General features: G+C 34.3%; 4 protein-coding genes across 4 annotated transcripts; all 4 read left to right on the forward strand.

The window, feature by feature from the left end:
* Positions 1-2,350: 2,350 nt before the first annotated feature.
* On the forward strand, positions 2,351-4,389 carry LOC125609323 (probable arabinosyltransferase ARAD1). The gene is made up of 3 exons (XM_048780640.1): positions 2,351-3,320; positions 3,500-3,865; positions 3,949-4,389. Exons 1-3 carry the CDS (start codon positions 2,514-2,516, stop codon positions 4,135-4,137), a joined length of 1,362 nt encoding a protein of 453 aa, XP_048636597.1. The 5' UTR covers positions 2,351-2,513; the 3' UTR covers positions 4,138-4,389.
* Positions 4,390-10,147: 5,758 nt separating this feature from the next.
* On the forward strand, positions 10,148-14,052 carry LOC125575239 (potassium transporter 11-like). Its single transcript, XM_048780642.1, has 10 exons — positions 10,148-10,358; positions 10,596-10,649; positions 10,755-10,929; positions 11,013-11,238; positions 11,312-11,557; positions 11,795-11,845; positions 11,935-12,195; positions 12,284-12,451; positions 12,547-13,324; positions 13,465-14,052. Exons 1-10 carry the CDS (start codon positions 10,339-10,341, stop codon positions 13,946-13,948), a joined length of 2,463 nt encoding a protein of 820 aa, XP_048636599.1. The 5' UTR covers positions 10,148-10,338; the 3' UTR covers positions 13,949-14,052.
* A 3,515-nt stretch (positions 14,053-17,567) lies between these two features.
* Positions 17,568-20,710, forward strand: LOC106441197 (bifunctional purine biosynthesis protein PurH). Its single transcript, XM_013883013.3, has 12 exons — positions 17,568-17,780; positions 17,887-17,995; positions 18,089-18,164; positions 18,257-18,353; positions 18,509-18,611; positions 18,712-18,845; positions 18,922-19,099; positions 19,192-19,349; positions 19,435-19,644; positions 19,710-20,057; positions 20,128-20,254; positions 20,352-20,710. Exons 1-12 carry the CDS (start codon positions 17,661-17,663, stop codon positions 20,501-20,503), a joined length of 1,812 nt encoding a protein of 603 aa, XP_013738467.2. The 5' UTR covers positions 17,568-17,660; the 3' UTR covers positions 20,504-20,710.
* On the forward strand, positions 20,670-22,621 carry LOC125609325 (urease accessory protein D). The gene is made up of 8 exons (XM_048780643.1): positions 20,670-20,896; positions 20,985-21,050; positions 21,135-21,209; positions 21,302-21,346; positions 21,481-21,714; positions 21,807-21,889; positions 21,991-22,159; positions 22,359-22,621. The coding sequence occupies exons 1-8, from the start codon at positions 20,798-20,800 to the stop codon at positions 22,470-22,472; spliced, it is 885 nt and encodes a 294-aa protein (XP_048636600.1). The 5' UTR covers positions 20,670-20,797; the 3' UTR covers positions 22,473-22,621.
* Positions 22,622-24,316: the final 1,695 nt, after the last annotated feature.

Below are 24,316 nucleotides of genomic sequence, written 5' to 3' on the forward strand. Positions count from 1 at the left end.
GAGGTTATCTAATCAGAATTTTGGTTATCCGGATTCAGCCTCTTAGCCCATCGTTTGGATCGGATTAGGTTAATAATATTTCGGATTATTGTATATTTTATCATTTTTCTTAAATTTATTTTGAATCTGTTTTCGTTTTGGGTTCAACTAATTTTGATTTCTCTTTTACAAACTATAAGAAATGTTATGTCGATGATACTACAGCCGATAATTCTACCTAGTATAGAAATATTAATAAACTTTTGGTCAAACCAATAGACAAGAAGGCTTCCAAGTAACTAATTTCGATTTCGATTTAGATATTTTAGATAATAATATCAAAATGAATATTTGATGTTTGTTTTAGGTGTGGAATATATTTATTGTAGATACTAATTCAAATTTTCAGGTCGGGTTTTTCCATAGATTTTTTGATTTTGTGCACATGCCTAAAATTAATACTGATTAGTGAATAGCGTTTATGGAAGCGTGTACTGGTTTTGTGCACATGCCTAAAATTTCTCATAGTCATATATCACGGGTGATAAGCTGTAACTCATGTGATATATGACTATGAGAACGCTTCAGTCCCATCAAATATGAAAACTGAGGTTGCTATACAACTTATCACACATGCCTTAGAAAATATTGGTTTCAATTCGCCGTTCAAGTTTTTTGTCTATCTGGGAAGCCCGCTCGATGATATATATATATCATATGGTCTATGATGCTATGGAGGACATTCTATAGCACCTAAGGAAATCTAAGAGCCAGATCGCGGATATTTCTATCGATGAGTCTCTACAGAACCTTCTTCACGGACTGATGAATAAAGAATAAGGAGGTCATAAGTTTGTCCTCATATCCGGGGATCAAGGGTTTTCTGTAAGACTCGATCAGCTCAAACTTAATGGGATTGATATGATCTTTCTTAAACCTGGAGCTGATGGTTTTTATAGAAGTTCTACTGTATTTTTATATAATCATATCAAAATTAATATTTGATGTTTGTTTTAGGTTTGGAATATTATTTTAGATTCTAATTTAAATTTTCAGGTCGGGTTTTTTCATAGATTTTCAGTTTGGATATGGATTTTGTGCACATGCCTAAAATTAATAATACTGATTAGTGAATAGTTTTAACTTTTTATGGAATGAAGCGTGTACTGATAAGGAACCATACACAACAGTCATTTTCGAGAAAAGTGTCAATTTCGACTCCAACAATTTTGATCGTGTCAAATACGACCCAAACAATTGATCAGTGCCAAATACGACCTCAACTCAATTATAATTTTAAAAAATTACCCGAACTTCTTAAAACGTGCTTAAATCTACGTTGGCTCTAACAGAAGTTAGTCAACCGTTAAGAAGATAAAACGACGTTGTTTGATATACGAGGAAAAGTGCCAATTTCGACCTCAACAATTTCAGTCGTGCCAAATAGGACCCGAACAAATGGTCAGTGCCAAAAACGACCTCAACTCAATTATAATTTAAGAAAAACTATCCAAACTTCTTAAAACGTACATAAATCTACATTGACTCTAACACAAGTTAGTCAATCGCTAACAAGATAAGACGACGTCGTTTTGATATATATATATTTTTTAAAAATATGTTCATTCCAGGACTCATACCCATGTCGGGATACCCTTTTAAAGGAGCACACTAACAACTATACTAAAGTAACTTTTTAAAATATTATTACAAATTGAAATTCTCCATTATATAAACCACTATTCTTCTTCATATTATCCAATTTAAAACTTTGGTGATTGCTTTTATATATTCTAGTTATCGTTTAATATGTCTAATATTTTGTACAAGATATCTTAGTGAAAGAAAAGTAAAAGGCCCCTTAACATTTTTGAACAAAATATCAAAAATACATAATATTAACCTTGAACAATAGAAAAATGTCCACTTAAGTTTAAAAATTAAAAATAATTTATATAAGAAAATTTTATAAATAATTCAAAGTTTTAAGTATATTTAAGATCACATAATAATAAATATTTTATTATTTATATTTTAGTAAGATAGAAGTTCATTAAAGATATGATAAATACAAAACATGTTAATGTATTTATATAAATCAGAAAAGTTATCACCAAAATTTTAAATTGGATAAAATGAAGAAAATAATAGTTTATATAATTTCAAATTTGTAATAATATTTTAAAAAAGTTATTTTTATCTAGTTGTTAGTGTGTCCTTTAAAAAAGTTATCACAACACGGTTTGAGTCTCGAAATAAATATATTTATTTATTTACTTTTCCTCGTATAGATTAGGCTTTCGTGTTAGGTTATCTGATCAGAATTTTGGTTATTCGGATTCAGCCTCTTTAACTCATTCGTTAGGATCAGATTCAGTTAATAATATTTCGGTTTTGTGCACATGCCTAAAATTAATACTGATTAATGAATAGCGTTTATGGAAGCGTGTACTGGTTAGGAACCAGATACAATACAAACAGTCATCTTCACGAGTCTCGCTCGACTCTGAGAAAACCTAATCTCCTTCGAACAAATGGCGCGCAAATCCTCCGTCCTCCAACGAGCAGCCATCGCCGTCGTCTCCGTAATCGCAATCTACGCCATCCTCAACGCCTCCGTCAGCCGCTCCCTCCCTTCCTCATCCGATGATCTCCCGCGTCAGCTCATCCGCGAAGAGCAAGAACGAGAAGCTCCTCCGATCCAGCCCCGAGTCAAGGTTTACATGTACGATCTCCCCACGAGATTCACCCACGGCGTCATCCAGCAGCACTCCATCGTCCGCGGCGGCGGCGGCGGCGGGGGGATGATGAAGAAGCCTACCAATGACGTCACCGCGCTCAAGTACCCGGGTCATCAGCACATGCACGAGTGGTACCTCTTCTCGGATCTAAACCGACCCGAGTCGGATCGATCCGGCTCTCCCATCACCCGCGTGTTGGATCCTGCAGACGCCGATCTCTTCTACGTCCCCGTGTTCTCTTCCTTGAGCTTAATCGTGAACGCGGGTCGCCCGGTTGAGCCCGGGTCGGGTTACAGCGACGAGAAGATGCAGGAGGGGTTGATTGATTGGCTCGAGCGTCAGGTGTGGTGGAGGAGAAACGGAGGGAGAGATCACGTGATTCCCGCTGGAGATCCGAACGCCTTGTATCGGATCTTGGACCGGGTCAAGAACGCGGTTCTTCTGGTTTCGGATTTCGGGCGGTTGAGGCCTGATCAAGGCTCGTTCGTTAAAGATGTGGTGATTCCTTACTCTCATAGGGTTAATATCTTCACTGGGGAGATAGGTGTTGAGTCTCGTAACACGTTGCTCTTCTTCATGGGCAATCGATATCGCAAAGATGTAAGTTTGAATCTCTTTGGCCTTTGTGGGTTTGGATAAAGGTTGAAACTTGAGCAGAGTGGTAGTTATGTTATTGCAAGAAACAGAGAGTTACTGTCTCTTGTGTTGTTGTCCGAAACGGCATCAGGTTCTTTTTATTGTAATAAACAATGTTGGTCTGCTTCTTCGTGTGTCTTCAGGGTGGGAAGGTTCGTGATTTGCTGTTCCAAGTTCTTGAAAAGGAAGGAGACGTGACGATAAAGCATGGGACTCAATCTAGAGAGAACAGACGAGCTGCTACGAAAGGAATGCATACTTCTAAGTTCTGTCTAAACCCTGCTGGTGATACTCCATCCGCTTGCAGGCTGTTTGACTCTATTGTTAGCTTGTGTGTGCCTGTGATTGTTAGCGATAGCATCGAGTTGCCTTTTGAGGATGTTATAGATTATAGAAAGTTTTCGATTTTTGTTGAGGCCAATGTGGCACTGAAGCCTGGGTTTCTGGTTAAGATGCTGAGGAAGATTGGAAGGAAGAAGATCCTGGAGTATCAGAGAGAGATGAAGACGGTACCTTTCTCCTTGTATTGAAATATTTGGTTCTTTTAGGTGATTTGGAGATGTTTGTCTCATACCTGATGATATGCACACAGGTAAGACGGTATTTTGACTATGGGAACCCGAATGGAGCAGTGAAGGAGATCTGGCGTCAAGTCTCACAGAAGCTGCCACTCATCAAGCTAATGAGTAACCGTGACAAACGTCTGGTTCTTAGAAACTCCACTGAGCCAGACTGCTCATGTCTGTGCACAAACCAAACTGGTGTCATCACTTCCATATAAAGAAAACTCTTTTTGTCTCTTGAGCGAGACCTATCAGATAGTGGAGGAGCTCCTAACTTCTTGGCCCTGAGACTTGCACATGCGGATGTCCGCCTCTCGTGGCTTGACTTTTCCGGTCAGGAAACAGATTCATAAGGAAGATATATTTGAAATCCTTATTTTTTTTGTAGATTCCATTAGTTTTTTTTCTCGTACTTAATATAGTGTCACACTTTATACGGACCACCATCCATTCTTTTTTTTGTTGCCCCATTGTTACTCTGTACATGTCAGTGCCTAGAAAAATTTAATAACTCTAGGAGATATCAGCTCAAACAAACTTTTTGTAGTTGATCACCGAAACTTATTATAAAATTTGGCACATAAAAGCCCTTTTAGCCTATAACCGGCCTTGCATGTAACAACATCGATTGGTTTCTGCCAATGTTTCAGAGTATATCACTCTTTGCAAGCTTTGGTCAACTGTCAATTGTTCATCTGCAAGGCAACAATCGGAAAATAGGTGTTTACTTATGGTATGAATTTGACCAAACCAACAAAAAATAACGGTATTGGGGAGACCGGACACTATAGAAGATAGAGGTTAACTTGGTTTGGTCTCCAATACCGGCATTTATCAGTCATACATTGTATGTGTTTCACTGTTTTGTCCTGTGAAACGTGTTAGCTTTCTCCATGATATACAGATGTATGAAGCCATACACAGTCGTATCTGTCATGGCTAGAACACACCAACTTTAGCTGCTAAGATTTATATAGTAGTTTATAAAGGACCAACTTTATGCTCTAAAATTTATATAATTTAAAACATTGAAAAAATTAATGTAGTGATCTATAAATAAAATCATGTTTTAGGCGGCTAAAAATACATCTAACTGGACATTTATTTTTCGGACCTTTCACTTTTACATACAATTTCTTACAAAAATTGGAAAAAAAAAAAAAATAAGAAAGAACTGGAAACGGAACGGATAACAAATGTTTAGTTGATTGAAAGAAAAGAACTGAAATGATTAAATGAAACCTAACCGACGACAAGCTGAAAACATTGCATGTCTTTCAATTGATTATTAAATTGACTAATCCTTAATTATCATACACCAGTACAATCACCAATAATTCATTGGGAGGAAAAAATAGAGTAAGCACGATTATTGATTTTAAAATATATCCTAGTTCGATGTTACAATATAGTACAATTTTAAGTAACTTAATAATCATATGTTTATTTATATATAGAAAATAGTCGCTTACAATATGAATTTTAAGTGAATTCAACTAAAAACACTCTAGTTCGTATGATGTTTTAGGGTGCGCTCAACTAATCTAAATTTCATTTCTGACTACTTAAAATACATTCTCATAATATTTAATGTTGATATATACTAATTAAAATAGCCCGATAATTGATTGGTCAGTACACATAGGTTAACCAATAAGAAAAAGTCGAATAAAAATGGAATGCATCTGAAGAAGCATACATACATATACATGTCTTTATCGATACCATATAGCAGATACTGTATATGATATCTCTATATATACGTATCAACGTTGGATTCTAGAGATATGCCATGATATTGTTGCTGGTACATTGGTCATCCATCACCATTTAAATCGCGCCACGTCTTATATAAATCCGATGTGATTTTCCATCATACCATGCATGAATCAGTCATCACATATGGTGACAAAACTAGTTGCAGGTTCGAAAACGATAACACGTATGAATAAATACACAATGACATGAATACATGAATTTTAAAAACATATTACAAATAAGTTTACAATTTCAGTTATTTTCTCGTAATTTAATTAGGATAAGGATCTTATTCCTTTTGAGATCATGGGCCAAAACTAATTTGGACGTATGTAAATTATTTGATTTTTAGAAAATTATTAAAGCTATTTTGGTCGCATTTTCAGACAAAAAGTAAACCCTATAATACATCTTTTTTTTGTCGACAACCCTATAATACATCTAAGCTAACGTTATGTACTCATCGAACATTAATAGTCTTCGCTTAACTAGTCTTGGAAAACTTCTGGCCCAGCAAGAGTGGTCACGTGAAAGCTCTCATGTATGTCAAATTTGTTTATCACTAGGGCCGCTGGTTTTGGATCATTGGCAAACTGTGGTTAGAACTTAGAAGATAAACATCATATATATAGAAGGACCGGCTCTCAAATCTTGGAGACCAATAATAATTTAGTAAAAAAATTGATAAAATTTTAATAATAATTTCAAAAAATTTATGTGTATATATATATATATATATTGATTTTTAAAGTATTTTAAAATTGAGACTGGTGTTTTATTTGACTGTATCCAAGACTTTTTGTATTAGTCCGGTTCTGAATGGTTGTGCCGTGTACTATGGAACAGACCTGAAAGCAATAGTAAAATATGGTATTGTGAGAAGGTATTGCGGGTTACATCTCTACCAAAATATGTAGGTATACCAAACTATCAAAAGAATTTGATACATCTGTTATATAATAATATAATATTAGTATTGATTGGAAATCGCCAACGAGTGAAAATTTAAGATTTTTCTTTTAATACTAAACTTTTTTTTTCTAGTAAACACGAGAATATGTGAGATCTGTATAGATAAAATATGTTCATTTGTTGTTCTCATGAAGCCAACAAATACAAGTACTTGAACCCAAAAAAAACTTGGACTCGTATGTGTTTTGGACAAAGGACCACATTCCACAACATACATCATAGGGTTAACCGTACCAGCTGTCGTAATGTTTATATTTAGCATACAGCCACGTGGGTGCACCTATCACATGATATTACATGGCTCATGGCTGAATTGAGACTGATCACATGATATTACATGGCTCACCTTGAAATTTTTCCATGAAAAAAGGGGTAGTTCGAAACTAATAATGTGTGTATATCCCAGTTATTCACCATACTACCACAATTAGTTGAGACTGATCTTCTGATTATCATTAGGAATTAGTTTTTGATAACTGATTATCTCTGTTTTGGTCCTTTTGTATATAATGACATTATATTCGGATATATAGCAAAACAAAAGCTTGTGTTCAAAAAAAAAAAAGCAAAACAAAAGCTTATTTTTATATGTATTAATTGTCGTTGATAGACTTTCGTTCATGATTTGATTAATGTGGATTCATTATAGATTATGATAATGCACACGCCAGGCCATTATGTTACTTTGGAATCCAAGTGTGTAAGCTGGATACCTACATGTGTGCATGCAACGTAGTGGAATATACGTGTTAGGTGATAGATGTATAACTAACTATAAACAAAATATTAAAACTCACGGATCTGAAAAATGTACTCAAATATAGTAATTGGCAGAAAGAAAGAAAATACATCACTATTCAGTAGTGATGATTCTAAGGTTAACTACAATGATCTTTTATTGTTTATAACTTTCCATCGTGATTCTCGTTCGTTAAATTAGTGTAACGTTTTTTCAGAGAATATTATCTAGTGTGTAGTATTGTGGTTAGGATATCCAAATTTATTCGATTTTGGTGATATTATAAAGTATTTGTTATGGTAGGTATTATGTAAGGTGTTTGATTTTGATTCAATGTACTTCAGTTCTTTTCATTGTTTATAAACCATTATCTTGGTGGAGTTAACAGATCTAGTTGTTATTTCGATATCATATTTCTACTGCAAGTGCCAAGATATCAAAATCAGGGTGTGATATATAATACATAGGACTTATTAAATAGTTTACGGTTGCTAAAAATGGCAAGTGCGATGAGCTCAGATAGCGTTAACGTTCCCGAAATGGACAATTAATTACTCTCACTTACCAGGTCAAAGTTTTTTCATGGGTAAGACGTCCACAAAGCTCAAACCAATTGTTTTGAAAACAATAGGATCATTCAAAACAAATTTCAACTTCAGTGTTTTCAAATTATAAACATAAATACTCCACAAAATAATATTTACATGGACTGGAAAAGAAATTGGGAAAAAACAATATGAATTATCAGAGTTTTTAGAAAGAAAAAAAATCGAGAAATTCTTAGGTTCACCCCCTAGGGTGAACCTCTAGGTTCACCAACCAATAGTGTTTGAGTATTTGATATTTGATATCTTTTAAAAAAGGAAACAAAATTGAATATCCAAATTAGATTATATTCTTAAAATAAAATAATAAAAATACATAAAAATAGTTACAAAAAATAAATAAATAAATATTGTTAAACCTTCAGCAAAATACTAAATCCTATATCCTAAATCCTAAACCCTAAACCCTAAACGTTAAACCTTAAACTTTGGATAAACTCTAAACATTGAAAAATCTTAAACCCTAAATCATACGTTAAAAACTAAATTTTAATAACACTAAACCCTAAATCCTAATCACTAAACCCTAAACCTTTGGGTAAACTATGAACCCTTGGATAAATCACAAACTCTAGGGTTTAATTTTAAATATTTTTGATTTAGAGTTTATGATTTATCCAAGGGTTCAGGGTTTATCCAAGGGTTCAGGGTTTATCCAAGGGTTTAGGGTTTAGTGATTAGGGTTTAGGGTTTAGTGTTATTAAGATTTAGTTTTTAATGTATGATTTAGGGTTTAAAATTTTCCAACGGTTTATCCAAGATTTAAGGTTTATAATTTAGGGTTTAGAGTTTAAGATTTAGAGTATAGGATTTAGTATTTTGCTAAAGGTTTAACAATATTTATTTATTTATTTTTTGTAACTATTTTTATGTATTTTTATTATTTTATTTTAAGAATATAATCTAATTTGGATATTCAATTTTGTTTCCTTTTTTAAAAGATATCAAATATCAAATACTCAAACACTATTGGTTAACCTAAGAACTTCTCAAAAAAATCGAGCTAAACGTGACTCATGTGTGCTTGGAAACTAGGGTCGCCAGAGGTCACAAAGGCGTGGGGATTTTGTGTTACCAGATGCTGAGTTTGGTCTGAACAGGCTTTATCTATTAGATGGTAACTCTTTTCAGTTCGCTCTTTCCAGATATTGTATAAAATTAACATATGAGAAACAGTACCGCATGCAAACCAAGTAATGAGATAACGAAGAATGCCGTGAGAGAATCATAGAGACATTGGCTGTTAAGAAAACCTTCTTGTTAAAAAGCATGTGAAGCAAGTCACCTTTTTCAAGGTTTTTTAAAAGTAACTAATGAGGGTTTAAAATTTTAGTTTAATTGTTCTAGAAAAAATCTTCTCAATATTATTTTATGGCTGGTCCAACTAATTTTCTTTTGTTGATAATATGCAATTATATTGGAATGTAAATCAGACATATACAGTCAGCAGCTTGGTCTTAAACATGAGATGTTGATTGACGACACAAAAGAAATAAATAAAGAATGCCTCTTTCTTACTGCAATTTTAATATGAAAATCCTTTTTAAAAAATGAAGAAGAAAAAATAAAGAATAAAGAAAAATTGCAAACATGTTGGGTAATTAGATCGAGATGTGTATATAAAGCTAAAAAGAAAATCAGAACGGATCCAATATTTGATTATTGAGTAGTACCTTGATTGAATTGTCCTTTTAAATTATTTAATTACACTATAGAAATTGATTCTCTGACGGACAAATCAAGAATCACGTTTGACAAAAGAAAATAATCTTCGTCCTAGTTAGCGTAGATAAAAAAGTTCTATGACCGTTACATTAGAATATACTTTATATATTATTTATCAACTGTTCCTGAAAACATTATTAATATCATGATTAGAAAATTTTAATTTGGATCTAAAAATAATTATAAATAAACAAACTAAATTTATCTGGTTTGGCACTGTTTTTTTTTTTTTTAAGTATGTAATGTACGTTTTCCCCTATACATGATGTTAGAGTCCTTTTTGTACGTGTGTGCGTGCGTAAAGTATTGTACTTTTCAATCTTAGTACACAGAATACAACTAATTAAATAGTTGTTCGATAATTCCAATACATTTAAAATGAAATGGACTTATGATTATTTACGCTAATTTATTTTTATTTAATTCTCTCCATGTTCATATCTGTCAGAGATCATAACCATATATGCATACTCTCTCTCTCTAGAAACATAACTTTGCCTTCTTTGCGGAGAAAGAGAGAGAAGGCAAAGTCTCTGGCTTTTCTCTCAATTCTGAGTGAAAGTTGAGAGCTTTCTTTCTTCTGGTAACTTCAATGGTCCTCAATCAAACAGGACCCACAGATGCAAACACCTTACATACCGTGAGATTCTATTTCTTTTGAAAAGACAACTTCTTCTTCTTCTTCTGTTGTCTCTTGTTTATCCTCCACATAATATAATACTTTAGCTAATCTCTGTTTTAAAAAAAGGAAGAAAAGTTTTAATTGTGAGTGGTTCCTGTATGAAAAAATTGATTTTCGAATATTCTTTGTTTGATACTTTTTTTTGTGTGATTGTTACATCTTCCTGATCTTATTTGTCTCTTTGTCAATTTACAGGATCTTCTCCTTTTACTGTTCACTCCCATCTCTTTTTTCTCAATCTGGCAAGAAGTAGCAGCTCTTACGACATTCCCACTTTAAGCACTTTCCTGTCTTCTTGAAAAATCTGTTTGTATTTGTGAAAAGTTTCACACTTTTATTGTTTTGCTTGTAAAGATCTGAGCTTTATGAGTTAAAAAAAATGGCGGCAAGAGTAGAAGCAGCAACAATGGGTGGTGGTGAGATTGATGAAGAGAGTGATGAGAGAGGTAGCATGTGGGATTTGGACCAGAAGCTTGATCAATCTATGGATGAAGAAGCTGGTCGGCTTAGGAACATGTACAAAGAAAAGGTTTATTTTCTAATTTTTAATTTTTTTTTATTATTACAACAAACTCCAAATCTTTGTCTCTAAACTCAATTTGGTTATTGCAGAAATTCTCTGCTCTTCTGCTTCTGCAGCTTTCGTTTCAGAGCCTTGGTGTTGTGTATGGAGACTTAGGGACTTCTCCTCTCTATGTTTTCTACAATACATTCCCTCATGGGATCAAAGATCCTGAAGATATCATTGGAGCTCTATCTCTCATTATCTATTCACTCACACTCATCCCTCTCCTCAAATACGTTTTCGTTGTATGTAAAGCCAATGACAATGGTCAAGGTAATACCAAATCACAAATCTTTATGCATTTTCACTTTGCTAGTTACTGACTTAGTTGTTTTTTTATTGAAAGGTGGAACCTTTGCTCTCTATTCATTACTATGTAGACACGCCAAGGTGAAAACGATAAGGAACCAGCACCGTACCGATGAAGAGCTTACTACTTACAGCCGGTCTACCTTTCATGAGCATTCTTTTGCTGCCAAAACCAAAAGGTGGTTAGAAGAAAGGACATCTAGGAAAACAGCTCTTCTTGTTTTGGTTCTTGTTGGTACTTGTATGGTCATTGGTGATGGTATCCTTACTCCTGCCATTTCTGGTAATGCCTTCTCACTTTCTCTTTCAAGTAAGTTGTGTTCTGGTCCTGGGCATAGCCAAGTGAAACATTGGCCAATAGCCCCCAAAATATTTGAAGAAAATTACATATGTAGGTCCCCAAGTTTGTAAAAAATAAAAAATAATTATTAGAATTTTTACTAAATCGCCTACAAACCCAAAATCTCAGGACCGGCTTGATGAACGATTATTGATAATAACATTACACTCTTTTTTGCAGTTCTGTCAGCTGCAGGTGGGCTAAGAGTAAACCTTCCTCATATAAGCAACGGTATTACCACTTAATACATTCAACTCCATTGGAAACATTTGATGTCTCATTAGTAATCATAAGTTTGTTGGTTATTGTTACCATTACAGGTGTTGTTGTTCTTGTTGCTGTTGTGATACTAGTCAGCTTGTTCAGTGTACAGCATTACGGAACAGACCGTGTTGGTTGGCTTTTCGCTCCCATTGTCTTTCTCTGGTTTCTCTCCATCGCAAGTATCGGTATGTACAACATCTGGAAACATGATACCACCGTCTTGAAAGCTTTCTCCCCTGTGTATATCTACCGTTATTTCAAAAGAGGAGGTATAGATCGCTGGACATCTCTTGGAGGCATCATGCTTAGTATAACAGGTAACAACAGGAAAAAAAAAAAAGAAGCTGCTGACTCTGATCTTGAATCTTCAACAATTCTAAATCTTGATTTTCTTGAAAATGGCAGGGATTGAAGCACTCTTCGCTGACCTATCTCACTTTCCTGTTTCCGCTGTTCAAATAGCTTTCACTGCCATTGTGTTTCCTTGCCTTCTTTTGGCTTATAGTGGACAAGCTGCCTACATTAGAAACCACCCTCATCACGTGGCTGATGCGTTTTACCGTTCCATTCCAGGTTTCTTGTTTGATAAGTTACCTACTTTTTAGTCTATAGTGTTTGTTAGAAGAAGCTTGGAGTTAAAGTTATGTTTTCTTTTGTATTCTTTGTAGGAAGTGTGTATTGGCCAATGTTCATTATTGCAACTGCTGCAGCCATTGTCGCAAGCCAAGCCACGATCTCAGCCACATTCTCTTTGATCAAGCAAGCTCTGGCACACGGTTGTTTCCCTAGGGTTAAAGTAGTCCACACTTCTAGGAAGTTTCTTGGTCAGATATACGTTCCGGACATCAACTGGATCTTGATGATCCTCTGCATTGCCGTCACTGCTGGATTCAAGAACCAGAGTCAGATAGGTAACGCTTATGGAACAGCAGTTGTGATCGTCATGCTTGTCACAACTCTGCTTATGACATTGATCATGATCCTAGTGTGGCGTTGCCACTGGGTTCTGGTTCTTGTGTTCACCGTTCTCTCGCTTGTGGTTGAATGCACTTACTTCTCAGCCATGCTATTCAAAGTGGACCAAGGAGGTTGGGTTCCGCTTGTTATCGCTGCAGCGTTTCTCCTCATCATGTCGGTATGGCATTACGGAACTTTGAAGAGGTATGAGTTTGAGATGCATAGTAGAGTCTCAATGGCTTGGATTCTTGGACTTGGGCCTAGCCTTGGGCTTGTTCGGGTTCCTGGTGTTGGGCTTGTCTACACTGAGCTAGCTAGTGGAGTCCCTCACATCTTCTCTCACTTCATTACAAACCTACCGGCTATTCACTCTGTTGTGGTGTTTGTATGCGTCAAGAACCTTCCGGTTTACACAGTCCCTGAGGAAGAACGGTTCCTTGTTAAAAGGATTGGTCCTAAAAACTTCCACATGTTCCGTTGCGTTGCAAGGTAACACATGAAAGTTTAACATCTGTAGTTAAAGAATTAATAAAATAATATATAAAAGGTTAGTACCGATCCATTTATAGCCGATTAGTTTTAGGTTTGAAGTCTATCTAACTTAATATTGTGTAAACTGTTTTGTCCAGGTATGGATATGGAGACTTGCACAAGAAAGACGACGACTTCGAAAAACGTCTCTTCGAGAGCCTCTTCTTGTTCATACGACTTGAGTCCATGATGGAAGGAGGCTGTTCGGATTCAGACGACTACAGCATATGTGGAAGCCAGAATCATTTCAAAGAAAAGAACGAGAATGTTGCAACCTTTGATACGTTTGACTCAATAGAGTCCATAACGCCGGTGAAACGGGTGAGCCACACGGTGACGGCGTCGAGCCAGATGAGCGGTGGAGTGGATGAGCTGGAGTTTATTAATAGGTGTAGAGATGCGGGAGTGGTGCATATAATGGGGAACACGGTGGTTAGAGCGAGGAGGCAAGCGAGGTTCTACAAGAAGATAGCTATTGATTATGTGTATGCGTTTTTGAGGAAGATTTGTAGAGAACATAGTGTTATCTTCAATGTTCCTCAGGAGAGCCTTCTGAATGTTGGTCAGATTTTCTATGTATAAGAGAATGATATATGTATATGCACTAATGCACGGGATGATATTGCATAATTGCATGTGTTGTATGTATATCTCTTTTTGAATGTAATGTTGTCTATCATGTTGTATATGGAGAGTAAGATAATACAATTGCTCGATAAGAAAAAGAGACTCTTAACTACAGAAGAAGAGTTTACTTACACTCAATAATATTAACAAATGCTATACAAAGTATGAATAATCTGCTTTTAGGGTGTTTTTGTACAAACGCACCTTGAAACTCTGAAATCCGAAAGAAGCAGAAAATATATATATACAAAAAACATTTAGTAAACGTCATCTCCATAGATACTACTAGTTAATTTGCCACTTCAATCCAGTAAAGTTTAACTTTCTTACTACTAAATTGGTTTAACAGTGACGCATTAGAATTTTGGTTTCTACTTAACAAAAAGCTTTTTCCGAAATATTCTAGGCGAGATTACAGGTGTTATCTAACTGTCAACATCCTTCCTAATAAACTAGACTTTATCTGCGTGCTTCCGCGGCTGTATATTTTAAAAAGACTTATTCTTAGGTTCACTCCCTAGGGTGAACCACTAGGTTCACCAACCAATAAAATTGTTTTATTTTATATTCGATATTTTTTAAAAAAGGAAACAAAATATTGTCAAATTATATTATGTTTTTAAAATTAAAAAGTAAAAAAAAAATAGTAGTAATTACAAAAAAAAATATTTTATGTCGTCAGCATAACATTAAATCTTAAACCCTAAATCTTAATCCCTAAACCCTTAATCCTAAACTCTAAACCCTTGGATAAATCCTAAACTCTAGAATAAATCCTAAACTCTAAATCAAAATCACTAAACACTAAAACACTCAAGGGTTTAGGGTTTAGAGTTTTAGTGTTTTTTTTTATTTAGAGTTTAGGACTTATCCAAGGATTTACGGTTTACCCAAGGGTTTAGGGTTTACCCAAGGGTTTAGGGTTTAGGATTTAGGGTTTAGGGATTAGGATTTAGGGTTTATTGTTTTGTTGACAACGTTAAAAATATATATATTTTTTAATTCTTTTTTCTGTAATTATTATTTTTTTTACATCTTTTATTTTAAAAACTTAATATAATGTGAGAATATTTTGTTTCCTTTTTTAAAAGATATCGAATTTGAAATAATGAAATCCTATTGGTTGGTGAACCTAGAGGTTCATCCTAGGGAGTGAACCCAAGAATAACTCTTTTAAAAAATATGTTAATATTTGTTTTTCGTGTAATTATTAGAGTTTGTTAAAATGAATCCGAAGAACAGAACCAATACCGATCCGAAAATATAGTACCAAATCCGAACATAAAGTGATTAAATATTCGAATTATTCAAAATTTTGTTATTTAGAGAACCGAATCTGATCTGAACCGAAGTATTCGGGTACCCGAATTTATCTAAAAATAGATTTTTATACTTATATATATTAATTACTTTTAGATTTAACGTATATAAAACATCAAGAATGATACTTTTAAATTGGTTTAAATACTTGAATATATATGGGTACCCGAAAGTCCATCGCTAGTCATTATTATATATCGTATATTGTCATCATATAATTAATCATATTTTATATGTACCATCATATAAATAATTATATAATTAATAGTATTTTATACGTACCATCGTATAAATAATTACATATATTATATTTTTAAAACTTAATATGAAATATAAAAACCATAATTTGAGTTGGTATTTCAAATTGGACTTTGTATTGTATTTTTCTTATATATATTGACAATATTTTTATAATGGTTATTGACAAATAGTTTAGTAAAAATCCATTTTTTGAATATATGTATATTTTTGAATCAATTTTTGATATAAATCAATTTTGAATTATTATTTTGACTTGAAATATGTGTATAAAGTTTAAATTTTGTTTTATGGTTAGTTTAAAAAAAAAAAGTTTTAGGCAATTAGATTGACCATTTTTCGTATATTTTAAAACTGACCTAGATAGATAATTTCTTATAATATAATGAATTTTTTTCGTAATAACATAAGCTCATTATTTATTTTTTTAATACTACAATCCTTGTTTTAAAACAAAATTAATTTTTTTTAAAGACTACAATCCATATTTTCAAACACTCTAAATTTTTTGAATAGTCGTATTCAAGTCTCCAAACACTCCAATTTTATACTTAAATTTTAATAATATCCCTTATATACTAAAGCGCAAGTCGCCTAACGAATTAAAAGCTGCCATGTGGAAAAAATTTAGAAAAAAAATTGCCAAGTGGAAAAGTTTTACAATTTTTTAACAGCATAAATGCAAAAAAAAAAAAAATTAATGCAAAAACATTTTCGTCTCTTTATCTTAACTGTTTAATTTTTTTTTTAATATATACTAAAATCCCTAAGATTTCTCAGCCATGAACCCATGATTTTGTAACAGTTACTCTTTCTCTACATAAACTCAAAATGCCTATAACGTAAACTGATCTTTACTTCTTTCAGAAAATTTTAACTCCTAAATTCTTTGTAACAAATTCTCTCTAAAATATGATAGATCGAAAACTTCTACCGTAACCACAATATCAAGTCTACAACTCGGGATCCATATCAACATAATCTCTGGCCAATATGTGGCACAAGAATATTCTTCAAAATCTTTTCATGAATTGAGAAAAGAATCACAAGTTTTATCCGTGCATAGTAGGCTGAAGAACTCAAAGTCCTGGTCAGTAACTCTGGAAACACTCAAACTCTTCTAATCTACTTATTGCTTTCATTTTCTTTGGGTTTAATAGTTATAAGCAAAAACTACATAGTGGGTGAAAACCAAACAAGTCGATAACATTTTCAAACCGGATTAGATCAGTCCTGGATTTTGTTATTTTGTATTGTGCTGATAATTCAGGGAGGGAAGGAGAGTAAGAGTGACTTACCTTAAAGCAAACGTACAAGGCCTTTAAATTTTTGAGACATGCCACATCCGGAAACAAGTGTATTCTTATTTATTTTTGGATAATGTCTCTTATGTTACACAACTTACTTTTTGAAACTTTTTTTGTAGCTTTTGAATAAAGTTTTTATCGTGGCTAACAAATAGTGATGTGATGCCTCTTTTTAAAAGTGTGGAAAGAAAACAAAAAGAAATTAGCATTTTTTGCTAAAAAAACCTAGCACTTTTTTGGTAAAATTGGGTATGTTTATAATTTCACAAAATTTTTTATAAAGAGTATTAGAGTGTATTCTTTTTATTTTATAAAGAGTATTAGAGTAAATTCTACTATGGTGTTACCGACAAAATTGGGTATTGTTTATAATTTCACAAAAAGAAATTTATAATAGATCATATTCAAGTATCTTACGCTTTTTTTTGTTAAATAAAAATTTGACTATTTTATTCATGTTTAATATTATTTTTTATTGTTTATTATACTAATCATTAAGAAATTATATTTTTGAAAAGTCTTATTAAATAAAAATATGAATAATACTGAATAGATTAAATATAATATTTTAAATATAATAAAAATTTGACTCCGTGCATAGCACGAGATGATATACTAGTAGATAAATAAATAATTACTTCCAATAATATATTAATAAAAATATTTCCCTATTAATTCTTATTTTTAATTTGTTTTCCCAATTAGCCGCAAAATCGCAAAAACCCTAACAACATTACCAGTTTACCACTCTACTCCTCACAACTGTTGCGAAACAGATAGATATGCTCAGCTCCGCCGCCACCGCTACCGCTACCGCCACCTCCGTGAGTGCTCGCTCTGGCGATATTCTCCACGGCTACTTGCGCAGGAAAATCGTCGCGCCTTTTCGCTTTGCTCAGACTGTAAGCTCTCCTCTCCTCTGTTCGAACGTGCTCTTCTTCTTCTTCTTCTTCTTGTCCTCATGTCTTTGTTTCACGTTCTGCTAAAGCCTTAATAATTTTTTTTCAGAAGCAGCAGGTATACTGTAAGTCTCTGCGTCCTAGTTTCGTTGCGGTCCGAGCCATGTCAGAGTCTCAGACAGCTCTAAAGAACCAGCCACAGTCCTCGGCCTCCTCTGGTTTGGTTTTTGTTTCGATGCAGTTTCATCATATTTAGAGATCGATTTCAATTATATTCTGTTTACGATAAGTTTTTTTAATGTATACAACAGGAAAGAAGCAAGCTTTGATATCTTTATCTGACAAGAAGGATTTAGCTACTCTTGGCAACGGTCTTCAAGAGTTGGGGTACGTCTTATTTCATAAATTTTTAGTTATGTTTCTGTCCTCCTAAGTTTTTATGGATTGAAAAAATGATTCCTTTTTTTTTTCATCTATAGATACACTATTGTTTCTACTGGAGGAACTGCTTCTACTTTGGAGAATGCTGGAGTCTCTGTCACCAAAGTCGAGACGCTTACTCATTTCCCTGAAATGGCAAGTTTCTTTCTTTAAGTTCGCATCTCTTTTGTTATCGTTTTTAATTCTTCAATAGGATTCACCTTTCATTAAAAAAAAATGATTAAGCAATTTAGTTTGGTATGTTAAACTTAGCTCTTGTTTTGTTTTTTTTTCTTCTTCTCGAAAATCAGCTTGATGGCCGTGTGAAGACTTTGCACCCAAACATTCACGGTGGTATCCTCGCTAGAAGAGATGTGGAGCATCACATGGAAGCTCTTAATGAGCATGGCATTGGTGAGTTTTCACATTTAGTTTGCCTTCTAAGGTTGAGATTAAGCTGTCTATAGTGTGTCTTTATGCTAAATTACATCGTTTCGTATGTATTGAATGACAGGTACATTTGATGTGGTGGTTGTCAATTTGTATCCGTTCTACAACAAAGTAACTGCTCCAGGTGGGATCAGTTTTGAGGATGGGATTGAGAACATCGACATTGGTGGTCCTGCTATGATCAGAGCAGCTGCTAAGGTAATACATATGCATATGAAACTTATTCCTTATATTCATTTCTTGATGATGAATGTGTTTTTATGTTATTGGACAGAACCACAAAGATGTCCTCATTGTTGTCGATTCAGAGGATTATCAAGCCGTTTTGGAGTATCTCAAAGGAGGGCAGAGTGACCAACAGTTCCGCAGAAAACTTGCGTGGAAGGCCTTTCAGCATGTTGCTGCTTATGATTCCGCCGTCTCAGAATGGCTATGGAAGCAGACCGAAGGAAGTAAGTGCTTAGACTTGTGACTCAACATGAATATACTAAAAAATCAAACTTCTTTCTAAATCATTATATCTTTGTCTTGCAACCTTTCTCAGAAGAGAAGTTCCCTCCCAGCTTTACAGTTCCTCTTTCACTTAAAAGCTCCCTTCGCTACGGTGAAAATCCTCATCAAAAGGCTGCCTTTTATGTTGATAAGAGCCTTGCTGAAGTCAACGCTGGTGGTATTGCCACAGCCATTCAGCACCATGGAAAGGTACTTTTAGTTTTTAACTGTCATTTATCATCCTTGTACTTGCCTTCCAGCCATATAATCCCTTTTTTGATATTTCTTTGAGCAGGAAATGTCATACAACAACTATCTTGATGCTGACGCTGCGTGGAACTGTGTGTCAGAATTCGAAAACCCGACATGTGTGGTCGTGAAGCACACAAATCCTTGTGGTGTTGCCTCACGCGATGATATTCTCGAGGCTTACCGTTTAGCTGTGAAAGCTGACCCAGTTAGCGCCTTTGGTGGCATTGTAGCCTTCAATGTCGAAGTGGACGAGGTAAATTCAACTAGTTCTGTCCATAGTGTATTCAGTTGTCTAATAATCTGTTAATATGTCTCTAGGTTCTTGCTAGAGAGCTCCGGGAGTTCAGGAGCCCAACAGACGGGGAAACTAGAATGTTTTATGAAATCGTGGTTGCTCCAAAGTACACTGCTAAAGGTCTTGAAGTTCTCAAAGGGAAGTCGAAAACTCTGAGGATCCTGGAGGCTAAAAAGAATGACCAAGGGAAGCTGTCTCTCAGACAAGTTGGTGGAGGATGGTTAGCTCAAGACTCGGATGATATAACTCCAGAAGACATCAGTTTTAAAGCCGTCTCGGATAAGACTCCCACTGAAAGCGAGCTTGCGGATGCGAAATTTGCTTGGCTTTGCGTTAAGCATGTCAAGAGCAATGCCATTGTGATAGCAAAGGTTGGTCTATTTCTTTTTCTAAACGTCTTGGCTTGTACATGGTTCTGATTCATGGTTTGTTATGGTGAAGAATAACTGTATGCTGGGGATGGGAAGTGGACAGCCAAACCGAGTAGAGAGTTTGAGACTAGCTTTTAAGAAAGCTGGCGAGGAAGCCAAAGGAGCTGCTTTGGCCAGTGACGCATTCTTCCCATTTGGTATATTTATTCTCCTGGACCACTCTTCTGTTTGTAATAGCGTAATGCTTCTATGAAGAGAGAGTTTTAATACTTGTTGTTGTTGTGCGAATGGCAGCTTGGAAAGATGCGGTAGAAGAGGCGTGTGAGAAAGGAATAGGAGCGATAGCAGAGCCTGGAGGTAGTATTAGAGACCAAGACGCCATTGATTGCTGCAACAAGTATGGAGTCTCTCTGCTCTTCACCAACGTTAGACATTTCCGCCATTGATGATGAATCCAAAAGAGATTTTGAAAGAGTTTGTGTCTGGGGCTCTAGGCAAGAACAACAACCCACCAAGAAAATAAGAAGCAAGAGTGGCAAATGTTGTAACTTTAATATGAAAGCGTTTTGACTTTATGTGTTATTAGCACCTGAGAGATGTTTCAACGAATAAATTTGGCATTTTTCTACTCAAAGATCATATTTTTATGAACACCCGGAAGAAACATGATAAGTGTATTTATTTAGTCAACTCAAATTAAAACGAGAGAGTCAACGACAGAGGAGAGAGAGAGACCAGAGATGGCGACAGGGAAAGTGGTGGTGGAGAAGATAAGAGGGAGATCTACGGCTACGAGTTGCTTCTCTAAGTACCCTCTCAAGTTCATACTTCCTACCAAGGTTCTCTCTATCTATTTTAATGCAGATTCTTATTCAGAATTTCACTTGTTTAAGTTCCCGACAGTGAAGGAAGATATCGAACTTTCAGGTAGCTCCTGTCGGAACTGATGTTGTCTGGATTTACAGTATCACCTATGGCGGCGGCATTGTCTCTGTACTTCCCTCTCTCTCTCTCTCTCTCACTTCCTTTTGTCTCTCAGTAAATTTGTCAGTTAACTGAACAAGTTCTTGTTCATAGGGAGATTCGATTTCATGTGAGTTCACCATTGGTGATGGCTGCACTGCAGTTCTTACAACCCAGTCTTCTACTAAGGTTAAAACATTCTGTCTCTTTTGAAATGGATACACTAACTTCATCTTACTTGGTTTGATTCTCTGGGCTTGGATCCTGTTATTTCACTACAGGTATACAAGGCAATAGGATCAAAGTGCTCTGAACAGACTTTAGAAGTAATGTTTCTTTCACATGTCTGCTACAATCATTTGAGCTGTGTATGTGTTAGATAGAACACCAGTTTGCTATTGCAATAGAATAAGACTCTTTTTCTTTGATTCCTGTTTCTCATATTGTTGTTGTGCAGTAGGCGAGAATAGGGAGTGAGTCTCTTTTGGTTGTGGTTCCAGATCCAGTGACTTGCTTCTCCACTGCTCGGTACTATCAGAAACAGAACTTCAGATTGCTTTCAGACTCTAACCTTGTCCTTGTGGATTGGATCACAAGCGGGCGTCACGCAAATGGTGAAAAATGGGACTTCGAGTTTTATAAAAGCATAAACAATGTCTACCTGGAAGATGATAAACCTTTATTCCTTGACACAGTAAATTACTAATCTCATTTACTCTCATCTGATAAGAACATTCATGACCAAGATTATTAGACCTTACTGTGGTAACGGTTTGTTTACTCCAGGTGCTGCTAGAGAAGAGGAACATACAAAGCATAGCGGAGCGGATGCAAGACTATCATGCCATAGCAATGGTCATACTCTTCGGGTTGGTTTCTCTCTGTCTTCTTGCAGTAGTTCTAGAGAAGGCACTAGAGCACATCTTTATAGTGAGAATTTGGTTTATTTGCTAAATCTGTTTGGCAAAAGGCCAAAGCTGAGGGAACTCCAGAAGCAAGTTCAAGAAAACGTGAAGAATATGATGTCGGAACAGTTGCAGATCTCTTATAGTTCTCGGAGACACAATCCTGATTCAAGGGTACGTAATGGCTTCATGAAACCAGAGTTCATAGCTTCCTGCAGCACTTTTGGCCCTGAGGTTAGTAGTAATCATGCTTTCTTTCTCAGTTTCCAAATCCTTAAATCTTGTTTCTCCTATCCATCAAGAAACCATATATATATATATACACAGCTTTGCCCAAAACTAGACAAGATTGACCGGTAGGATTAGAGACAACGCATGAATGGCTATTGCGGCTAGGCTTTAATGATTGAAACATGGTGTGAATATATTGCAGGGGAAAGGAGTTGTGGTTCGAATTGCTTCGGATTCCACAGAGTCAGTCTATAACTTCTTGAGGCAACAACTGGGTGATTTGGAACCACTTCTTGGTCAATCTCCTTATGCTTGAGTCTTTTTTCATTTTCAATTTCTTCTTTTTCTTACTCTACCAAAAGCATCAACAAGTCCATCCAACATCATATTGGTGTTTAGGTGAAAACAATAAGAAGTAATTCAAAATTAATCTATTAATAATATCAATCTCAATTAATGTTGAAAGGTTGTGTTGTTTCATCATAAAAGTTGCAAGTTGCATTTGTTAAAAATAACTTAAATCTATATATATAAAGAAATGTTTGCCTCTCTCCCGTGATGCCACATCATCAATTCGTGCGTTCTGGGAGTGACACGTGTCCCTTTTTATATTTAGGGCCAAAATAAATGAATGCAGTTAAGGGTAATTGAACCCAACACCTCCAGCACTGTTAATTTCTCTTAGAACCACTAGGCTAAAGTCACTTTTTATAAATATGTGGCCGCGAAAATACTTATTATCGTGTCAGCTGGAAGTCCATGCTTCTTCGACACTGAACTGACGTTAAGATGAAGATCGTGAAGTTAAAAACTTTACTCCAAACAGTTTTGCACTGTTTCCAACCTTTATAACTTGATGCATATAATATATATCAAAATACATTTGTTGTACACGCTTTTATTAGTTTTGCTTTTAAAAGAAGGTATTTACAGTTATAAATGTTTTATGCCAGTGAAGTAATGGTTGAAAAATCTCTATACATATGTCATTTTAAAATAACACCCAACTTCTATATATAGTCAATACATATGTCCATGTTATATTCTAGACTAAATATTTTCTCTTTTAAAAATATAAAAAACAATTTTTTTAGTCTACAAGCAAATGTTGTAGAGCAAATATGCATTATACAAAATAATATATATTTAAAATCCATACACAAAAACATAAAAGTTGTTATAGGCCTCTTTCTGACACATGCACACTCCACTATGAATAAAAATTAAAAAAAAAAACAGTATTGTCATCAAACTTTATCACAAATCCACATTTGTACATCTATAATTATGAGTTGGACAATTAGTTAATTTGATACAATACCAAAGCAAGAATAATCGAAAAACAACTATACCACCGCATACTAATAAGTAAGACATAACAGATAACAAAATTCTTGAATCTTAAAACAAATTTCAACTCGAACATTTAGTGGATATCAAATTAACTAATATCCCGCCCGTAGGGCGGGCCGACCCTAGTTATACATACAGTATTTCTCAAAGACTGTGTTGTTTTATCTTAAATGTTACATTGATTGAAAAGAAAGTTAAATTACATTTGTGTTTTTTCAACATCATCTCTAAAATTATTAATAATACCAATACCGATTAATGTCAAAAGTTGTGTTGTTTCATCCTACGAATTGTATTTGTTGTTTCATACTTAAAGTTGCATTTGTTAAAAAGAAGTTAAATTATATTTGTGTTTTTTCAATATCATCTCTAAGCTAACAAGAATTTTTTTTGAATGAAAAGTATTCTTTAGAATTTTTCATAACTTTCTAAAAATAACAATTTTTAAAATTTTATTTTATAAATACAGCATATAAACAAAACTTCTTGTTGTGCTAATTTCTAAACCAAAGAAACTCATGTATCAATTTAATTAAAAATACAACATATTGATCAAAATCTATAAGTATATTTTTATATCAATAAAAAAAATTTGTTAAACTAATTTCTAAATCAAAATTCCAAATCTACAATAGTTCTTTAAAAAATGATAATTTTCCAAAAATAATCAGTTTTTTTTTCAAATTTAATTGAAAAATACAACGTATTGTAAAAAATTATAAAAGAATAATCATATATCAACAAAAATTCTTGTTAACCTAATTTCTAAATTAAAATCCAAAATTTACAAAGATTTATTAAAAATAT

The sequence above is a fragment of the Brassica napus genome, chromosome A5 (genome assembly GCF_020379485.1).
Source record: "Brassica napus cultivar Da-Ae chromosome A5, Da-Ae, whole genome shotgun sequence".
Lineage (NCBI taxonomy): Eukaryota > Viridiplantae > Streptophyta > Magnoliopsida > Brassicales > Brassicaceae > Brassica > Brassica napus.

Coding starts and splice junctions, on each gene's coding strand:
- LOC125609323 (XM_048780640.1), top strand. CDS start 2,514: ATGGCGCGCAAATCCTCCGTCCTCCAACGAGCAGCCATCGCCGTCGTC. Junction 3,321..3,499: donor GCAATCGATATCGCAAAGAT/GTAAGTTTGAAT, acceptor GTGTGTCTTCAG/GGTGGGAAGGTTCGTGATTT. Junction 3,866..3,948: donor ATCAGAGAGAGATGAAGACG/GTACCTTTCTCC, acceptor ATATGCACACAG/GTAAGACGGTATTTTGACTA.
- LOC106441197 (XM_013883013.3), top strand. CDS start 17,661: ATGCTCAGCTCCGCCGCCACCGCTACCGCTACCGCCACCTCCGTGAGT. Junction 20,058..20,127: donor ATGCCATTGTGATAGCAAAG/GTTGGTCTATTT, acceptor GTTATGGTGAAG/AATAACTGTATGCTGGGGAT. Junction 20,255..20,351: donor TGACGCATTCTTCCCATTTG/GTATATTTATTC, acceptor TGCGAATGGCAG/CTTGGAAAGATGCGGTAGAA.
- LOC125575239 (XM_048780642.1), top strand. CDS start 10,339: ATGCAAACACCTTACATACC. Junction 10,359..10,595: donor ATGCAAACACCTTACATACC/GTGAGATTCTAT, acceptor GTCAATTTACAG/GATCTTCTCCTTTTACTGTT. Junction 11,846..11,934: donor CCTTCCTCATATAAGCAACG/GTATTACCACTT, acceptor TTACCATTACAG/GTGTTGTTGTTCTTGTTGCT.
- LOC125609325 (XM_048780643.1), top strand. CDS start 20,798: ATGGCGACAGGGAAAGTGGTGGTGGAGAAGATAAGAGGGAGATCTACG. Junction 21,210..21,301: donor CAACCCAGTCTTCTACTAAG/GTTAAAACATTC, acceptor ATTTCACTACAG/GTATACAAGGCAATAGGATC. Junction 21,347..21,480: donor GCTCTGAACAGACTTTAGAA/GTAATGTTTCTT, acceptor GTTGTGCAGTAG/GCGAGAATAGGGAGTGAGTC.